General features: G+C 39.9%; 2 protein-coding genes across 2 annotated transcripts; both read right to left on the minus strand.

Annotated features, from left to right (window-relative positions):
* Positions 1–3,237: 3,237 nt before the first annotated feature.
* On the minus strand, positions 3,238–7,320 carry LOC146329405 (uncharacterized). Its single transcript, XM_084714420.1, has 4 exons — positions 7,252–7,320; positions 7,072–7,150; positions 5,932–6,034; positions 3,238–4,036 (listed from the first exon to the last, which is right to left on the minus strand). The coding sequence occupies exons 1-4, from the start codon at positions 7,318–7,320 to the stop codon at positions 3,238–3,240; spliced, it is 1,050 nt and encodes a 349-aa protein (XP_084570546.1).
* Positions 7,321–7,607: 287 nt separating this feature from the next.
* Positions 7,608–12,635, minus strand: LOC146329406 (uncharacterized). The gene is made up of 4 exons (XM_084714422.1): positions 12,486–12,635; positions 10,616–10,728; positions 8,967–9,809; positions 7,608–7,617 (listed from the first exon to the last, which is right to left on the minus strand). The coding sequence occupies exons 2-4, from the start codon at positions 10,726–10,728 to the stop codon at positions 7,608–7,610; spliced, it is 966 nt and encodes a 321-aa protein (XP_084570548.1). The 5' UTR covers positions 12,486–12,635.
* Between the last annotated feature and the right edge of the window lie 2,277 nt (positions 12,636–14,912).

Genomic DNA, 14,912 nt, shown 5'->3' on the forward strand with positions numbered 1-14,912 from the left:
CTGTTTAGCTTGCTACCCGTCCGTCCTCCTAACTGTTTAGCAGTGCTAATGGTGTATTAATTTAGCCACGCAAACTAATACGTACCACCACACCACACTCGTCCATTTAGCTGTGCTGACGCAAGGCTGGAATGACTATGCAGAAAAAGGGAGGCTCACCTAGTGCATCTAGCTGAGCTAGCGTATCTAGAAAGCCCAAACCTGTTCTCTGCCCAAGTGCCTGTTGTTTCTCCATCTCTGAGACGGACACAGATGACGACCTGTCTTTGACTCCGTAAATCAACTCTGGAGAGATGTGTGGGAAGTGTTAGGAAGCCCAGCTGCTCAGGAGGACCCTATGCTGTCTGAAGCAGCTGAGTCCGGTATGGACCTGGAGAGTGGTGACTATGAGTGCAGAGCAGGACAGTCGTGGGGGTAACACATGGATGAAGTTCATTCCACTGCCAAATACGATGGTGCTGGGAGTACCCGATCAGCTGTACCATTACAGATGAGGCACTGCTGGGTGTACTTTCTGATAACGAGCTGCCTCTCACCGCGTCAGGGGCTTTCTCTGAGAGAGAGGCTAAAGCTGAAGGAGAAGAAGGTGGAGAGGAGCAGTGCCAGACCCTCATCGACCAAGGGCCAATGACGTTTGGACTGAGGTGGACTGCTCCGATCGACCTGTGCCACCGAGAGGCTGAGCACCTTGCGATGCCGTGCCCCACCCCTCTTCCCTGCCAGCAGCAGACCCGGCTCGTCAGCAACTATTTTTTCCCACAACAACCAGCAACAGCAAGGCACAAGCTGCCAATCTTCTTCAACTCTGTGATGGAGCTGTTGCAGTCCTGGGCATCTCCTAAGGCTCTGCTCTCCCTGCCGTTCTCCCAGTTCCTGGATTTGGAAGGGATGGAGGCCATGGGACTAACACCCCCCCCGATGGATGAGACACTGGCCAGCCACCTGGCACCGAAGCCCAATGCTGCTGCCAGCAGGCCCATTCTCCCCAGTGGACGGCGCAGATTTTCTGCCTCCCAGCTGGAGAAAATTTAGATGGTGCGAGGTGCAGTGCACGGCCACTTAATACAGCTTCCATGCTGCAGGCCTACCAAGCAGAGGGACCTGTACAAGGCTCTGGCAAAGAAGGAGACAGTGACCGGACTACGGGCTGATGTACGCAAGACACCCAATTTTATTTTGAGGCCTTCCAGGACTGCACAAAATAACCACAAGGGAGGCCTCCTACAGCACATGTGCACCATCGCAATGGATCATGGGAACTGTAGTCCACAGCTACAGGGTCCAATTCAAGAAACATCTTCTGCTATTCAGAGGATTATTGATGTCAAAGGTGCAGCCTTCCTCTGACCCACTGTTAAAGGAGATCCATTTTCTTCTGCAAGAACAGGCAATAAGGATTTTCACACAAAGCTCAATTCAGATTTTACAGACACAACCTCATTCCAAAAAAAGACCTTGGATCTTGGATATGAGAGCTTTGAACAAAGACTTTGCACCAGGTAATGCAATCAGTGCATCCAGGAGATTGGTGCACCACAGTGGACCTAAAGGACGCCTATTTTCACAAGTCAATACTACTGAAACACAGACTATTCCTACACTTTGCTTTTGAGGGCACAGCATACGAATACCACGTTCTGCCATTCGGCTTAACTCTCGCTTATTCACTAAATACTTAGAGGCAGCACTGACACTGATCAGAGGCAAGGGAATACGAGCCCTCAATTATCGGGACGATCTGCTCATTCTAGGGGACTCAGCTCATCAGGCTGATACCCACACATCCGAACTAATGACACACCTGCAGTCTCTAGGTTTTGTCACAAACTGAGAGAAGAGCTCTTTCGCCCCCAGTCTGAAAGTTTGCTTTCTAGGTCTGGTCTTTTAAAGTCTAAAAGTCCATTGCAGTATCATTCTAATCTGTGTGAGTCCAGAATATAAAATATCAAAAAGTATTCACAAAAAAGTTTTTAGAAAGAAAACTTGTTTGTTCTTAGCAAAATAAAGGTCAAATAATGAACTAATTTGGAAACATTTTCACTACATTCTTCTGACCATGCCCCCTCTATTGTGACTAACACCTCGGCTACGTGTACCCCATCCTTTTTTTGCCTGAACGTCATATGTTAGATCTGTTTTAAGCAATATTGCCTCCATTAAGCAATATCTTTTACGTATAAATCCTAAAAAGACATCTGCATACCAAGCCTGGAATTCCATCAAGGCCACTTGGCCTTTGGTGTTGTCATGTTTTGACAGCACAAAGGCCAAATATCAGGACAGACCATCGAATAAAACAATGACTTTAAGTCCAATGAAATAATGTAGTGAATTGAACTCAAGGGTTACATATGACTTTATTTGTATTCCAGTTTTTCCTAATTTGTAATTTGTTTGTATTGATAATGCTTAATTATAATATTTTTGTAAATATGGTGAAAATCATCACCTTTTGAACTAAGTGTTATATGATGTGTGTCAGATCCATGACATGCAAATACATTTTACAACCTTCAGATGTTCAGAGGCTCATTTGGACATGAAAGGTAACCGAGTGTCACCATGCCTTTATCTAAAAATTCAAAAACATGCAAAGTCCTTCATGTGAAAAAAGAAAGAGAGATAAAGTGAAGAGAAAAGTTTTTTTTATATTGTGAGTTACACAGAATACAATCTATGTAAAATATAATAGTGTGTTGCTGTAATTCAGGGGCTACCAAATGACTGACACACAGACAGACCACAACTTCAACAGTAAAATACAACACAGGTGAGAACACAATCTGTAACACGAATGTAGACCGACTCTGAGGATGACTAACAGTCCACTACAGGATCACTGTAGGAAATGAAATGAAAAAAAAATTATAATGCTTGTTATTATTACAACTTTGTTATCAACTTGATGTATTTTTATTTGTGCTCGTGACACAGATCTGTCGGTCGCTGCACCACTTTGGTCCACAATGAAATGTCTCAACAACTATTGGATGTATTGGAATAAAACTTTGATTTTTTCATTCTTTGTGCCCAGATGTTGATGTTTGTCAAACATTTTGTTTTAGGGACAAATACCTGCAAACTTAATCACATTACAGTTATCATGTTGAAATGTTGACTTTAGCGTGACAAAAAAAGCACCACAGAGCCTAAATACAACTTCACAGAGCTGCTAGCATGCAGTTTAAGCAAAAGGAGTCTGTCTCAGTCGAGGTGGTTTTGAGGAGCTGCTGTGGATTATTTCTCAGATTCTAACAAATCTGTTTCACCTGAAACTCCTCCATTATGATTCAAATTTCCACCAACACTCACACCTGCCCTATGCCCGTCCTTTTTGTTATGAGTCCATCCTCCTTTGACATTAAAACTTAGGCCGCGTCTGTATCTTCCACTACGACTCCCAGCTCCCTGTGCTGTACCTCTCCTGCCTTGTTGAGGTTGGCTTCGGCTGGGACCAGGCTGAGAATCAACATCTGAAACACAAGCACGTGTAACTTGACCATTGTTGGAGCAGCTGATGCACTGCATCCTACCAGCTTTTCTGTCACAACGGAATATGTTGTTGAGACCAATTTTAGATCCAAGTCGCATAAGGGCTCCTCTGAGCTGTTTCTCTGTATTGGACCAACCATTGCTGGGATTGAATATTTTAGAAAACACAAAAGCATAACTGTTCCATTTGGTAAGGTCATTTATCCTTTTGAGGACGCTCTCAGGATGTGTTCGGCTTGTACATTTTTCGACACATGGGGAGGCATAAACATAGAAAAGCAACAAATCGTTCTTATTATCAGGGTTGAACAAGTCATTTAAGCGGCCAACGACACGTGACTCTGCATGATCAGCTCCTATGTCTCGTTTCAGAACTTTGGCTGCAACCACCCTGTTGCCAGGGTAGACGTCACTTCTGTTGTAGTATTCTGACACCTTATCACTGGGATCACTTTCATAGACTTTGTTCAGGATGTCCTCAGTCCTCTGGTTCAGGTCTTCTGGGATCCTTACAGCCAGACTGAACATGCCCTCTGCTCCGTACCTGTCAAAATAAAAACAACAACGTCCCACCAGGTGAATTAGATCTTTTGCTACTGAACACAATATATTGTAGGTTGTTTGATGTGTGGATGTGTGAGGCAGTAATCATAGTTGACCAGCAGGTGGCGGCCTTTTATCATTTACTGCATGGAGACTTTCTGGAACATTTCTCTGTGTTTGTCCTGAACAGGACTCAGCACCTCTGACATGTTAAATAAGTATTTTCTTCAACTTTGATAAATTGCTGAACTTTCTTTGTGGGGCCACTGGTCTGTGTTTGCAAGTCTTTCTGAGTTACTGAGAGACAAACTGAACCAGTCTGGAGGTCAACAACCTGCAGCTCCCTGCAGCCTCTCCAGTGGCTCTGATGAAAAATTATATGGAAATGAGTAACATTTTCTTTTTAACTTTGAAATTTTCATTTGTAATTGTTGTAGGCCTAAAGTGATTCTGGCATTCTCCAGTTATAAAAATGTGTAGCTACACTGAATAACCAGTAAAGTTAAATAACAATAAGTAAGTTGTAATATTATTATATTTTGTCAACTAAAATGTGTTAATTGACTTTGTCTTTGGGTCAGCCCCTTTTCCTCCAAAATTCGCTGATGGCTAGTCTTGAGTCTCTTTACACTGGTTATGGATGCCAAATCCAAAAACAGAAGTTCCAGAGGAAAATAGAGAATTTAATAGTTGGGGCTTTATTTTTGGACAAAAATGGTAGTAAACTTTGCCCAGATGTGAGTGGTGGTCTGAACACATCTGTACGAAGCAACATTCTTTCAGTAAATGATTCAAAAGTCTACTCACTCTCTCAAGATGCCATTTACAAACGTTGCGAGCCTGTTCTGGTCCACAGCCAGTGGCTCTGATGAAAAATTATATGGAAATGAATAACGTTTTCTTTTTAACTTTGAAATTTTCATTTGTAATTGTTATAGGCCTAAAGTGATTGTGATATTCTCTAGTTGTAAAAATGTGTAAGTTATACAAAATTAAGTAAAGTTAAATAATATGAAGTAAAACAAAGAAAACAGAGAATTTAATAGTTAATAGTTTTGTCCTTTTTTGACCAAAATTGGCTCTTTCATAGTAAAGATTTCTGACTTCTGAACTAAACAATGTCCAAACTGAAGTTGCGATGTGGATCAAAATCAGATTGTATATTTAAGGCTGCATGTTTAAAGTTTGCTGTCTGTTGTTTGAAATATAATCAGTACCAGCAACAAGAACTTCAGCTTCATCAGTATTGACTTACAGTTTGGTGCTGATTGGAATAATTTGACAAAGCCAAACCTTATGTCAGGCACCTTTAATAATAAATAAAAAAGCTTTGTAACAAAAGCAGATGTTGTTTGGCCTAAGCCTCTAGCTTCATGGTTTTATTTTTATTTGTTTGTTTGTTTATTTTTTGGAGGTAAGAAACTGTAAAAAAAAAAAAAAAAAAAAAAAAAAAAAAATCACACTGGAATTTAGTAGAATCTAAACTAACGTTTTCTTATTTACTTTACGTAAATCTACAAGTTTTAATAAAGTTATATGTAAATATTTATTTTCAAATTTGTTCAGAACTTATAAACATGAGTTCCTCTAACTTGAAGGAGTCCAGACCTTTGAATCCACCCACAACATTGAGGTGGAGGTTTTTCTGTCATCGTGACACGTAGCAGCAGTTTATCAAAACAAAAAGTAACCAACCAATCAGCGCCATGGAGTGAGATTAAGGCCACAATCTTTGCACATCTAATCTGTATTTCAGAGATAGTCTGAGCTTTACCTTGTCAGTATTCAGTCTGTTATCTACACTTCCCTCCTCATTGCAGCCCTTTGTGATGTTTTGCCCAGATGTGAGTGGTGGTCTGAACACATCTGTACATAATGATTCAAAAGTCTACTCACTTTCCCAAGATGCCATTTACAAACGTTTCGAGCCTGTTCTGGTCCACAGCCAAACTGTTTTCAGCAGACAGGAAGAAGGCCAGTGTCACAGCCATCCAGCCATCTGCACACAGATCAACTTTATCAGCAGAGAGTTTTTAACATATATATATGTATATATATATAAAAGTAAAAATGCAAACAGCAGTTTAAATACATTTTATGTACATTAGTAAGCCGTGCATTTGACACAAACTCAGCAGCTCTTCTGTCACTTTGAGTTGGTCATTATTACCCCTGATGAAGATGTGGGTTTTTTCTGAACTCAAGCTCTGTCACATAACTGACCATAAACGTCATAACCTGTTAATCTGCTCTGCTGCTGTGTTTGCTGATATAGAAATACTGATGAACAACTTTTTCTGGACAGAATATCAGCAAACTGCAACATACAATCCTTCAGAAATACATACAGTACATTTTTTAAATCATAATCAATTAAAGGTAGTTTAACTTGGTTTAAAACAACTGGAAAATAATAATTAAATACCTGGTCCTACAAAGTAGTATTTCTTCTGATCAGAGTGTCTTTTTTAGGTGCATCTGGTCCAACCTAACTGTTCAAGTCTTCATGCAGTAAAGAGGACAGGAAGTCAGCAGCAGCAACAGACTGATGAGACCCAGCAGCTTGTTTTTCATTATTTCTATATTTTGATGCTCTGGATCAGATTTAATTAACACTGAAATAAAACAGCTGTTAAGCTGTTGTTAGCTTAAGCTGTTGTTAAAAACAAACCTTTAGAGAGAATGAAACCACAAATCATTTGGAGGTGACACGTTAAGTCCAATATCGACTCTTCTTTAATTTCTGTTTTGTCTCTTTAGCTGCTAAATGCTCCACGGTGGGTTTGTCAATGCTTGTTAAGAGCAGTGACACCCAACAAAAACAGAAAAGCCCTAAAATGCTTAAAAAGCCCTTTAAAGTGCTTTAATAATTTTGATAAGTGCAGCTTAAATTGAAATGTTTTTGGGGATTTAAGGAAGTGAAGTTAGTTTAAGATTAAATGGTTGAATATTGTTTTAGTATTAAGTAAAAATTGCTTCTTCAAGGATTCTACAGATTTATCCAGTAAAGCTTTTCCTCACTAGTGTAGCTCGTACCTTCATTGTTGGATGTTGAATGGAGGCTCTGAAGATCCTCTTTCTCAGTTTTCTTCTTGGTGTTGGAGAGACGCTGCTGCTGCAGTGAACACAGTCAGAAGGAAGTGACATTTTCATAGAGGGGAATAAAGCCAAGCCCCTCAATTTAATTCCATTCAAATTTCTTCTGTTGGAGTTTACAGCCTCTAACCACAACATGGACCATATGGCAGTCATTTTATCTGGGTCCAGTTTTAAACTGAGGTGCATGTTGCCTTTAAACTATTTTTCTACCAAAACACCAATACTGGTTTTATTATTCAAATTGAGGAGTGTGTGACAACTGTGCCTGTCTAAAATGAACAAAGGATCTGGTAGACTTGTGATTATTTTGCTCTAAGAAAACAAATTTTGACTGTGCAAATGATATTTTATTTTATTTAAAGGCCAAGTACCAGAGCAGCAAGGCCATCAAATAAAAAAAAAGTTTATGACCAAGGAAATGATGTGGTGAAATTAACTTAAGGGTTACATATGATTTTATTTGTGTTCAGTACTCAGAACACACTGGAGGTCAGTCAGATCTCAGTCATATAAGGACGTCACACTAAATAGTTTGCAATATATTTAATGAGTTATTATGTCTAAATAATAAGAAACTTTCTCACAATAACCTTCAAATAATAATGACAAATGTTCTTATTATTTTGAGAAAGTTTTTCATTATAATTTATAGGTTTGATTTCCATCACATTGACTGTACTGGGCCTCTATAGACATAAAAGGTAACCGAGTGTCACCATGCCTTTATCTAAAAATACAAAAACATGCGAAGTGCTTCATGTGAAAAAGAAAGAAAGATAAAGTGAAGAGAAAAGTCTTTTTATATTGTGAGTTACACAGAATACAATCTATGTAAAATATAATAATTATTCAGGAGTTACCAAATGACTGACACACAGACAGACCAGACTGGATGCTGAGCCAAGCTTTAATCAGGAAAAAAACACAACATCAAGAGAGTTGTGTAACGCTTTACAGAAGTACAGAGTACAACGACATGAGTACTGTAAATACTGAGGGCAATAAAACCACATTTTGTTCTTTATTACAGGTTAAAAGATAAAAACCTGAATATAAATTCTGACAAAGTGAAGTGAAACAAAAACAGTGATTGGTTTGATGTAGAAAATAAACAAATATTTAGTCAGAGTCGAGACAAATCTTATGTATATAATCTGTATGATCATTATGTGTTCACATCCTCATAATCTTAAACAAATTATAATGCTTGTTATTATTATAACTTTGTTATCAACTTGATGTATTTTTATTCGTGCTCGTGACACAGATCTGTCGGTCGCTGCACCACTTTGGTCCACAATGAAATGTCTCAACAACTATTGGATGTGTTGGAATAAAACTTTGACTTTTTCATTCTTTGTGTCCAGATGTTGATGTTTGTCAAACATTTTGTTTTAGGGACAAAAACCTGCAAACCTAATCATATTACAGTTATCATGTTGAAATGTTGACTTTAGCGTTACACAAAAAGCACCACAGAGCCTAAATACAGCCTCACAGAGCTGCTAGCATGCAGTTTAAGCAAAAGGAGTCTGTCTCAGTCGAGGTGGTTTTGAGGAGCTGCTGTGGATTATTTCTCAGATTCTAACAAATCTGTTTCAACTGAATCCCAGACTAAACTGCCCTCTGTGACTGACTATTCTACCCTGATTATTATTCTGCGTTTGCCCCCTTTGCTGCGACTCTAACCCCCACTGGGACTTCAAACTCTGCTGCGTTTGCCCCTTCTGCAACTCCAACCGTGGCAATGTTTGCCCTTTCCACAACTCCAACCATGGCAATGTTTGCCCCTTCTGCAACTCCAGCCGTGGCAATGTTTGCCCTTTCCGCACCTCCAGCCGTGGCAATGTTTGCCCTTTCCGCAACTCCAACCATGGCAATGTTTGCCCCTTCTGCAGCTCCAACCATGGCAATGTTTGCCCCTTCTGCACCTCCAGCCGTGGCAATGTTTGCCCCTTCTGCAGCTCCAACCGTGGCAATGTTTGCCCCTTCTGATATGTCTCCAACCTATGGTGCGTTTGTATCTTCCACTACGACTCTCAATTCCCTGTGCTGTACCTCTCCTGCCTTGTTGAGGTTGGCTTTGGCTGGGACCAGGCTGAGAATCATCATCTGAAACACAAGCACGTGTAACTTGACCATTGTTGGAGCAGCTGATGCACTGCATCCTACCAGCTTTCTTGTCACAACGGAATATGTTGTTGAGACCAATTTTAGACCCGAGTCGCATAAGGGCTCCTCTGAGCTCTTCCTCCTTATTGGACGGACCGTTGGTGGGATTGAATATTTTAGAAAACACAAAGGCATAACTGTTCCATTGCTTAAAGTTATTTATCCTTTCGAGGATGTTCTCAGTCTTACCTTGGTTTGTACATTTTTCGACACATGGGAAGGCATAAACATAGAAAAGCAACAAATCGTTCTTATTATTAGGTTTGAACAAGTCATTCAAGTGGTCAACGACACGTGCCTCTGCATGATCAGCTCCTATGTCTCGTTTCAGAACTTTGGCTGCAACCACCCTGTTGCCAGGGTAGACGTCACTTCTGTTGTAGTATTCTGACACCTTATCACTGGGATCACTTTCATAGACTTTGTTCAGGATGTCCTCAGCTTCCTGGTTCAGGTCTTCTGGGATGCTTACAGCCAGACTGAACATGCCCTCTGCTCCGTACCTGTCAAAATAAAAACAACAACGTCCCACCAGGTGAATAAGATCTTTTGCTACTGAACACAATATATTGTAGGTTGTTTGATGTGTGGATGTGTGAGGCAGTAATCATAGTTGACCAGCAGGTGGCGGCCTTTTATCATTTACTGCATGGAGACTGTCTGGAACATTTCTCTGTGTTTGTCCTGAACAGGACTCAGCACCTCTGACATGTTAAATACCTGTTTTATTCAACTTGGATAAATTGCTGAACTTTCTTTGTGGGGCCACTGGTCTGTGTTTGCAAGTATTTCTGAGTTACTGAGAGACAAACTGAACCAGTCTGGAGGTCAACAACCTGCAGCTCCCTGCAGCCTCTCCAGTGGCTCTGATGAAAAATTATATGGAAATGAGTAACATTTTCTTTTTAACTTTGAAATTTTCATTTGTAATTGTTGTAGGCCTAAAGTGATTCTGGCATTCTCCAGTTATAAAAATGTGTAGCTACCCTGAATAACCAGTAAAGTTAAATAATAATAAGTAAGTTGTAATATTATTATATTTTGTCAACTAAAATGTGTTAATTGACTTTGTCTTTGGGTCAGCCCCTTTTCCTCCAAAATTCGCTGATGGCTAGTCTTGAGTCTCTTTACACTGGTTATGGATGCCAAATCCAAAAACAGAAGTTCCAGAGGAAAATAGAGAATTTAATAGTTGGGGCTTTATTTTTGGACAAAAATGGTAGTAAACTTTGCCCAGATGTGAGTGGCGGTCTGAACACATCTGTACGAAGCAACATTCTTTCAGTAAATGATTCAAAAGTCTACTCACTCTCTCAAGATGCCATTTACAAACGTTGCGAGCCTGTTCTGGTCCACAGCCAAAGTGTTTTCAGCAGACAGGAAGAAGGCCAGTGTCACAGCCATCCAGCAGAGGCCCGCCATCTGCACACAGATCAACTTTATCAGCAGAGAGTTTTTAACAGACAGAATTATCATAAAGAGGATTAAAAACAGGGAGAACTAGAAGGTCACTCAGAGAAAGTTGGTGGAACAGTGGAAAGACGAATCAAGACTGTTTTGGTGAGATTTTATTGTTTTACTTTGATAAACTTATTGTTTTCGGTGACAACAATAAATAGTCTGTTTCTGGTCAAACAGAAAGGATTGTCCTCTTTAACAAAAAGGTCAAAACAAGTTATTTTATTGAACGTACTTTAACGGGTTTACATTGCAGCTTGGACCAATTTAAAAAATGTCAATGTCCCCATTAATCACTTCAACAGAACAACATGGAAAAATACAGTCCCGGTTGAAAACTACTAGGGCTGCGCCTGACTAAGATTTTTTCTAGTCAAATCAGATTCGGCCATCCGATACGAATATTCAACGTTTCATTGTTTTCTTTTTTATGGTCCAATACTCCACACTACATTCCTTTGTAAGCCTTATACTGTATATTTATGTGAAAGTTGTGGCCAGTGAAAAATTTACTGAAAAGTCTGAAATCTGAGTGCAAGTGAATGCAGCAAGAGATGATGCTCTGATGCAGGGTTTAATACCAAAAGAGACTTGTTTTTTTGTTGTTGTTTTTTTAATAGTCTGTCTGGAGGAGAAGCTGTTGAATTTTTCATTTTCCTTTGACTCTTGTTTTAGATTTGACATCCATAGTTAGTCTAGAGTCTAGAGTCAGGATGAGCTGAATTTAGAGGAAAAAGTGCTGAGCGGCTGACATGTCAACAAGACATGGATTTGGAAAAATGTTAAATAAAACAATTAACTGATTTCTAATGGCACCTTTAGGTATTTCTTTTCAGTGCTTTATTCATGTGACATAATGATGTAATGTTTTTGAGTTAAAATATCTTAATTTGTGTTTTTTCTCAGCATTTCTTTAAACAATATGTTTACTGAGCTCCACAGGTGAACCTGCATGAGGATGTTGACAGCGCAACACGCTGCTCTGTGTTTCTCTCAGTCTTCTCCTCTACAGTCACAGTTAGTTTTGTGGTTTGTGGTGATTTAAAGACTCAGTTTGTAAAGTTCACATTCTGTCATTGTTGCATTGCTTTGTGCAAAATGACACAGATAAAAAACAAGAGCAGAAACTTGTTTACCAACCACTCGTTTCAGCCTCTCTTATCATGTGATGCATGTCAGTTACACTGTGACACTGTGTTGCTGCTAAATTTCACAAGTAGACAGAAGATAACGTACATTGTTTTTGTTTGTTTGTTTGTTTGTTTTGTTTGTTTTCTGATGGGGTCACAGAACTGTTTTACCAGCATTCACAGTTATGGAGTGGAGCCTCCAGGATCTTTGATCAGAATATTTAGCGTCCATCAAAAGTGTGTTTTCAGTTTATTTATATTGTCATTTTTCCAACCTGCTTAGAATGAGTCTGTTTGATGGACTTGATCCAATAAACTGGATCAATAAACATCAAACCACCCACCATGTTTGGGTGTTTATAGAAAAAGTAGAGTTCAACGTTCTTGCAGCCTCGACCTCTCTCAGGTTCTCTGGTCCTCAATGTGGCTTTATTACCTTTTTTTGTAAAACATTTGAAATATTTACAAGGTGTCAGGAGAGATAAGACGCCATTAAAGAGCCAATAATTACATAAATTGAGTGATAATTATCACCTGAGTTTCCTTCCTCTTTAGAATTAAGCTCATTACAGCCAAGTGAACATGTTTTACCTTCCTTGTTGGAGAAAGATGTCTGACAGACGCTGACTCTTCTTCTGGTTTCTTCTCAGTGATGGGAGTGAAGGTGGTGCTGCAGTGAATTCAGTCAGAGGGACGGACATTTTTATAGAGGAGAAGTTGACTGTGGACAACCCCTCAGAGTGGCTCCATCACCTTATTTGAACAAATTTTTCAAAAATGAGGAAGACAGAAGAAGAAGGCCTGTTCTTGTCTTTAACATGTGTCTAAGCTTTTACATCTGGACCAAAGGAAACAACAAGTCCTGGATGATTTTCACATTTTAATGCATCAAACATCTATAATTCAGCTCTTAAATAGCCTGGATATATAGCCAACATGTAGGCTATGCAATAAACATATCATCACTGAATGAACTGATGCATAATCAGTTGCATCTACAAAAATATACACACTGCATTTGAGGAGAAAATATCATGTATAAGATGCTTTTGTTGTCATATATCCACAAATGCACGCTGACAGAGTACAGAAGAAAAGGAATCAGGGTTCAGGGTTAATCTTTTATTTCAACTGCCTGATCTACTTACCCAAAGTCAATATTTACTTGCCCCTTCAAAAATAACATATTAAATATTAAATATTAATTGTCATATTTAATCTGGAGCTACAACATGTATAAAGTGTCAGAACATAATGAAAAATGTCCATCCCAGTTTCTCAAAGCTGAGGCTGAAAACAGCATTTTGTGCTATTTTTGCATGAAACATTACTTAAATAATAATCAATAATCAATCATCAAAATGGTCTCATTCATTTTCACCCCTTTGCCAGTCGGGAAAGTCAGTTGTGTGGCGTTTTACAAGCACCAGCATCCAAGTACAACCACACAAAAAAAACCCAACAACATGGAAAAAAGTTACCTTAAATCTGAAATTATCCTACCCACTCTCACATACACACACAAACATGTACACACACACGCACACACACACACACACACACCTCCCTGCACTCATATTTTGAGTGTAATTCATTTGCCAAAAAGAGACAAAATGCAATAAACAAAGTTAAAGTTGAATTTGACTAATAGAAAAAACAAAAATCTGATATCGGTACAGCACTAGATCAAAGTAACTTTGTTTTCGACTATTTGCCTTGTTTACTGTTGCTAAGTCCTGAGAATCTGACCTCAGAAATATATTTTTGAGAACTTGGTTGCTTTGGTTGTGAAAGACGTTTTTTTGTGGTCAAGATGGTGAAAAACAAACCCTGCTTTCAAAATCGTACTTAAGCAATCATAAAAAAAACTGTAAGCTGGTACAACCAAACCTGCCCGTTCATTCTGACGGAGATAAAGACACACAGAAGGAAGGACAGGTCATGTTAGCTTCTTCTTCTGCTGCTGCTGCTGTGAGGTAAACAAAGAGGAAGAGTAGCATGACTTTTTCTTCATCACAGCAATCAGCAGACCTGTGAATCAAACATCTACAGATTATATTAGTGTCAACATTTCATAAAAATGTGGATTGAGAAATTACAGACAATCTACCCTGATAGCACACACGTCTTGCAGACGTCGGCACGATGAATAAAGTTGCATTGGTGAGGCGTCTTATGGAGAGCTGATCTCCGGTCAGCTCTACAGGAGAGGCGGAGGAAGAGTGGAGATTTTTGGTGAATACACACCGCAAGTCATGATTCTGTTCAGATCCGATGTGCATTACTTTGTGAATGGACAGAGGGGAGAGGGATGAGGGGTTGTTGGAGGAGGGATGTGTGGGATAGGAGAGTTGAAGTTGGATAGACAGATGGGTTTGGTGGAGTCAGCTGGTGGCTGGAAGACGGAGTGGAAGCAGGCGGGGTTGAGACTCTGGGTGTTGGTACTGTCTCTCTCAGACTCCTGGTGTACGGAGCCCCCAAGAGAACTTCAGACAGAAAGGTGCATGTGGGCGTTTCTGATGTCGTTCAGGTCATGTCGGATGTATGAGAGGTAAGCTGGAGAGGACCAGCGACCGAGAATTTTGATGACGTGGTCGAGGCAACTCCAATGCAGAAAAGATCGCCCAGAGTATAGCTCAGGAGATATTCCTGATCTTTACAGGATGTGGCGGAAATGGTGGTGGAACCAGAAGCGAGAGGCGGCCTTACCCGTCTCGGTGATGAACAGAGGATCTTGTGGGGATGCCCGACTGGCTAGTCTTGAGTTAATGTAGTCACATACTGGGTCATATGGTCTCAGGCATGAGTCTAGTTGAAAGAGGTAGATGGGTTGCAGCGGACCAGACTGGTTTGTTTTGCTGCATTTAAGGTGGAAGCCCAGGGTGTCAGTAGACTGAACTGAATGAACAGGAATGAACTGGTCTTCCTTGAACTGATCGCTGTTGGATGGATTCAGATTGTTAAGACAGGTTTCTTTATCTGACTAGTCGTCTCTCATGGATGTGGAAACACTCAAAG

The sequence above is a fragment of the Lutjanus erythropterus genome, chromosome 3 (genome assembly GCF_056507025.1).
Source record: "Lutjanus erythropterus isolate fLutEry1 chromosome 3, fLutEry1.hap2, whole genome shotgun sequence".
NCBI classification, from domain to species: Eukaryota; Metazoa; Chordata; class Actinopteri; order Lutjaniformes; family Lutjanidae; genus Lutjanus; species Lutjanus erythropterus.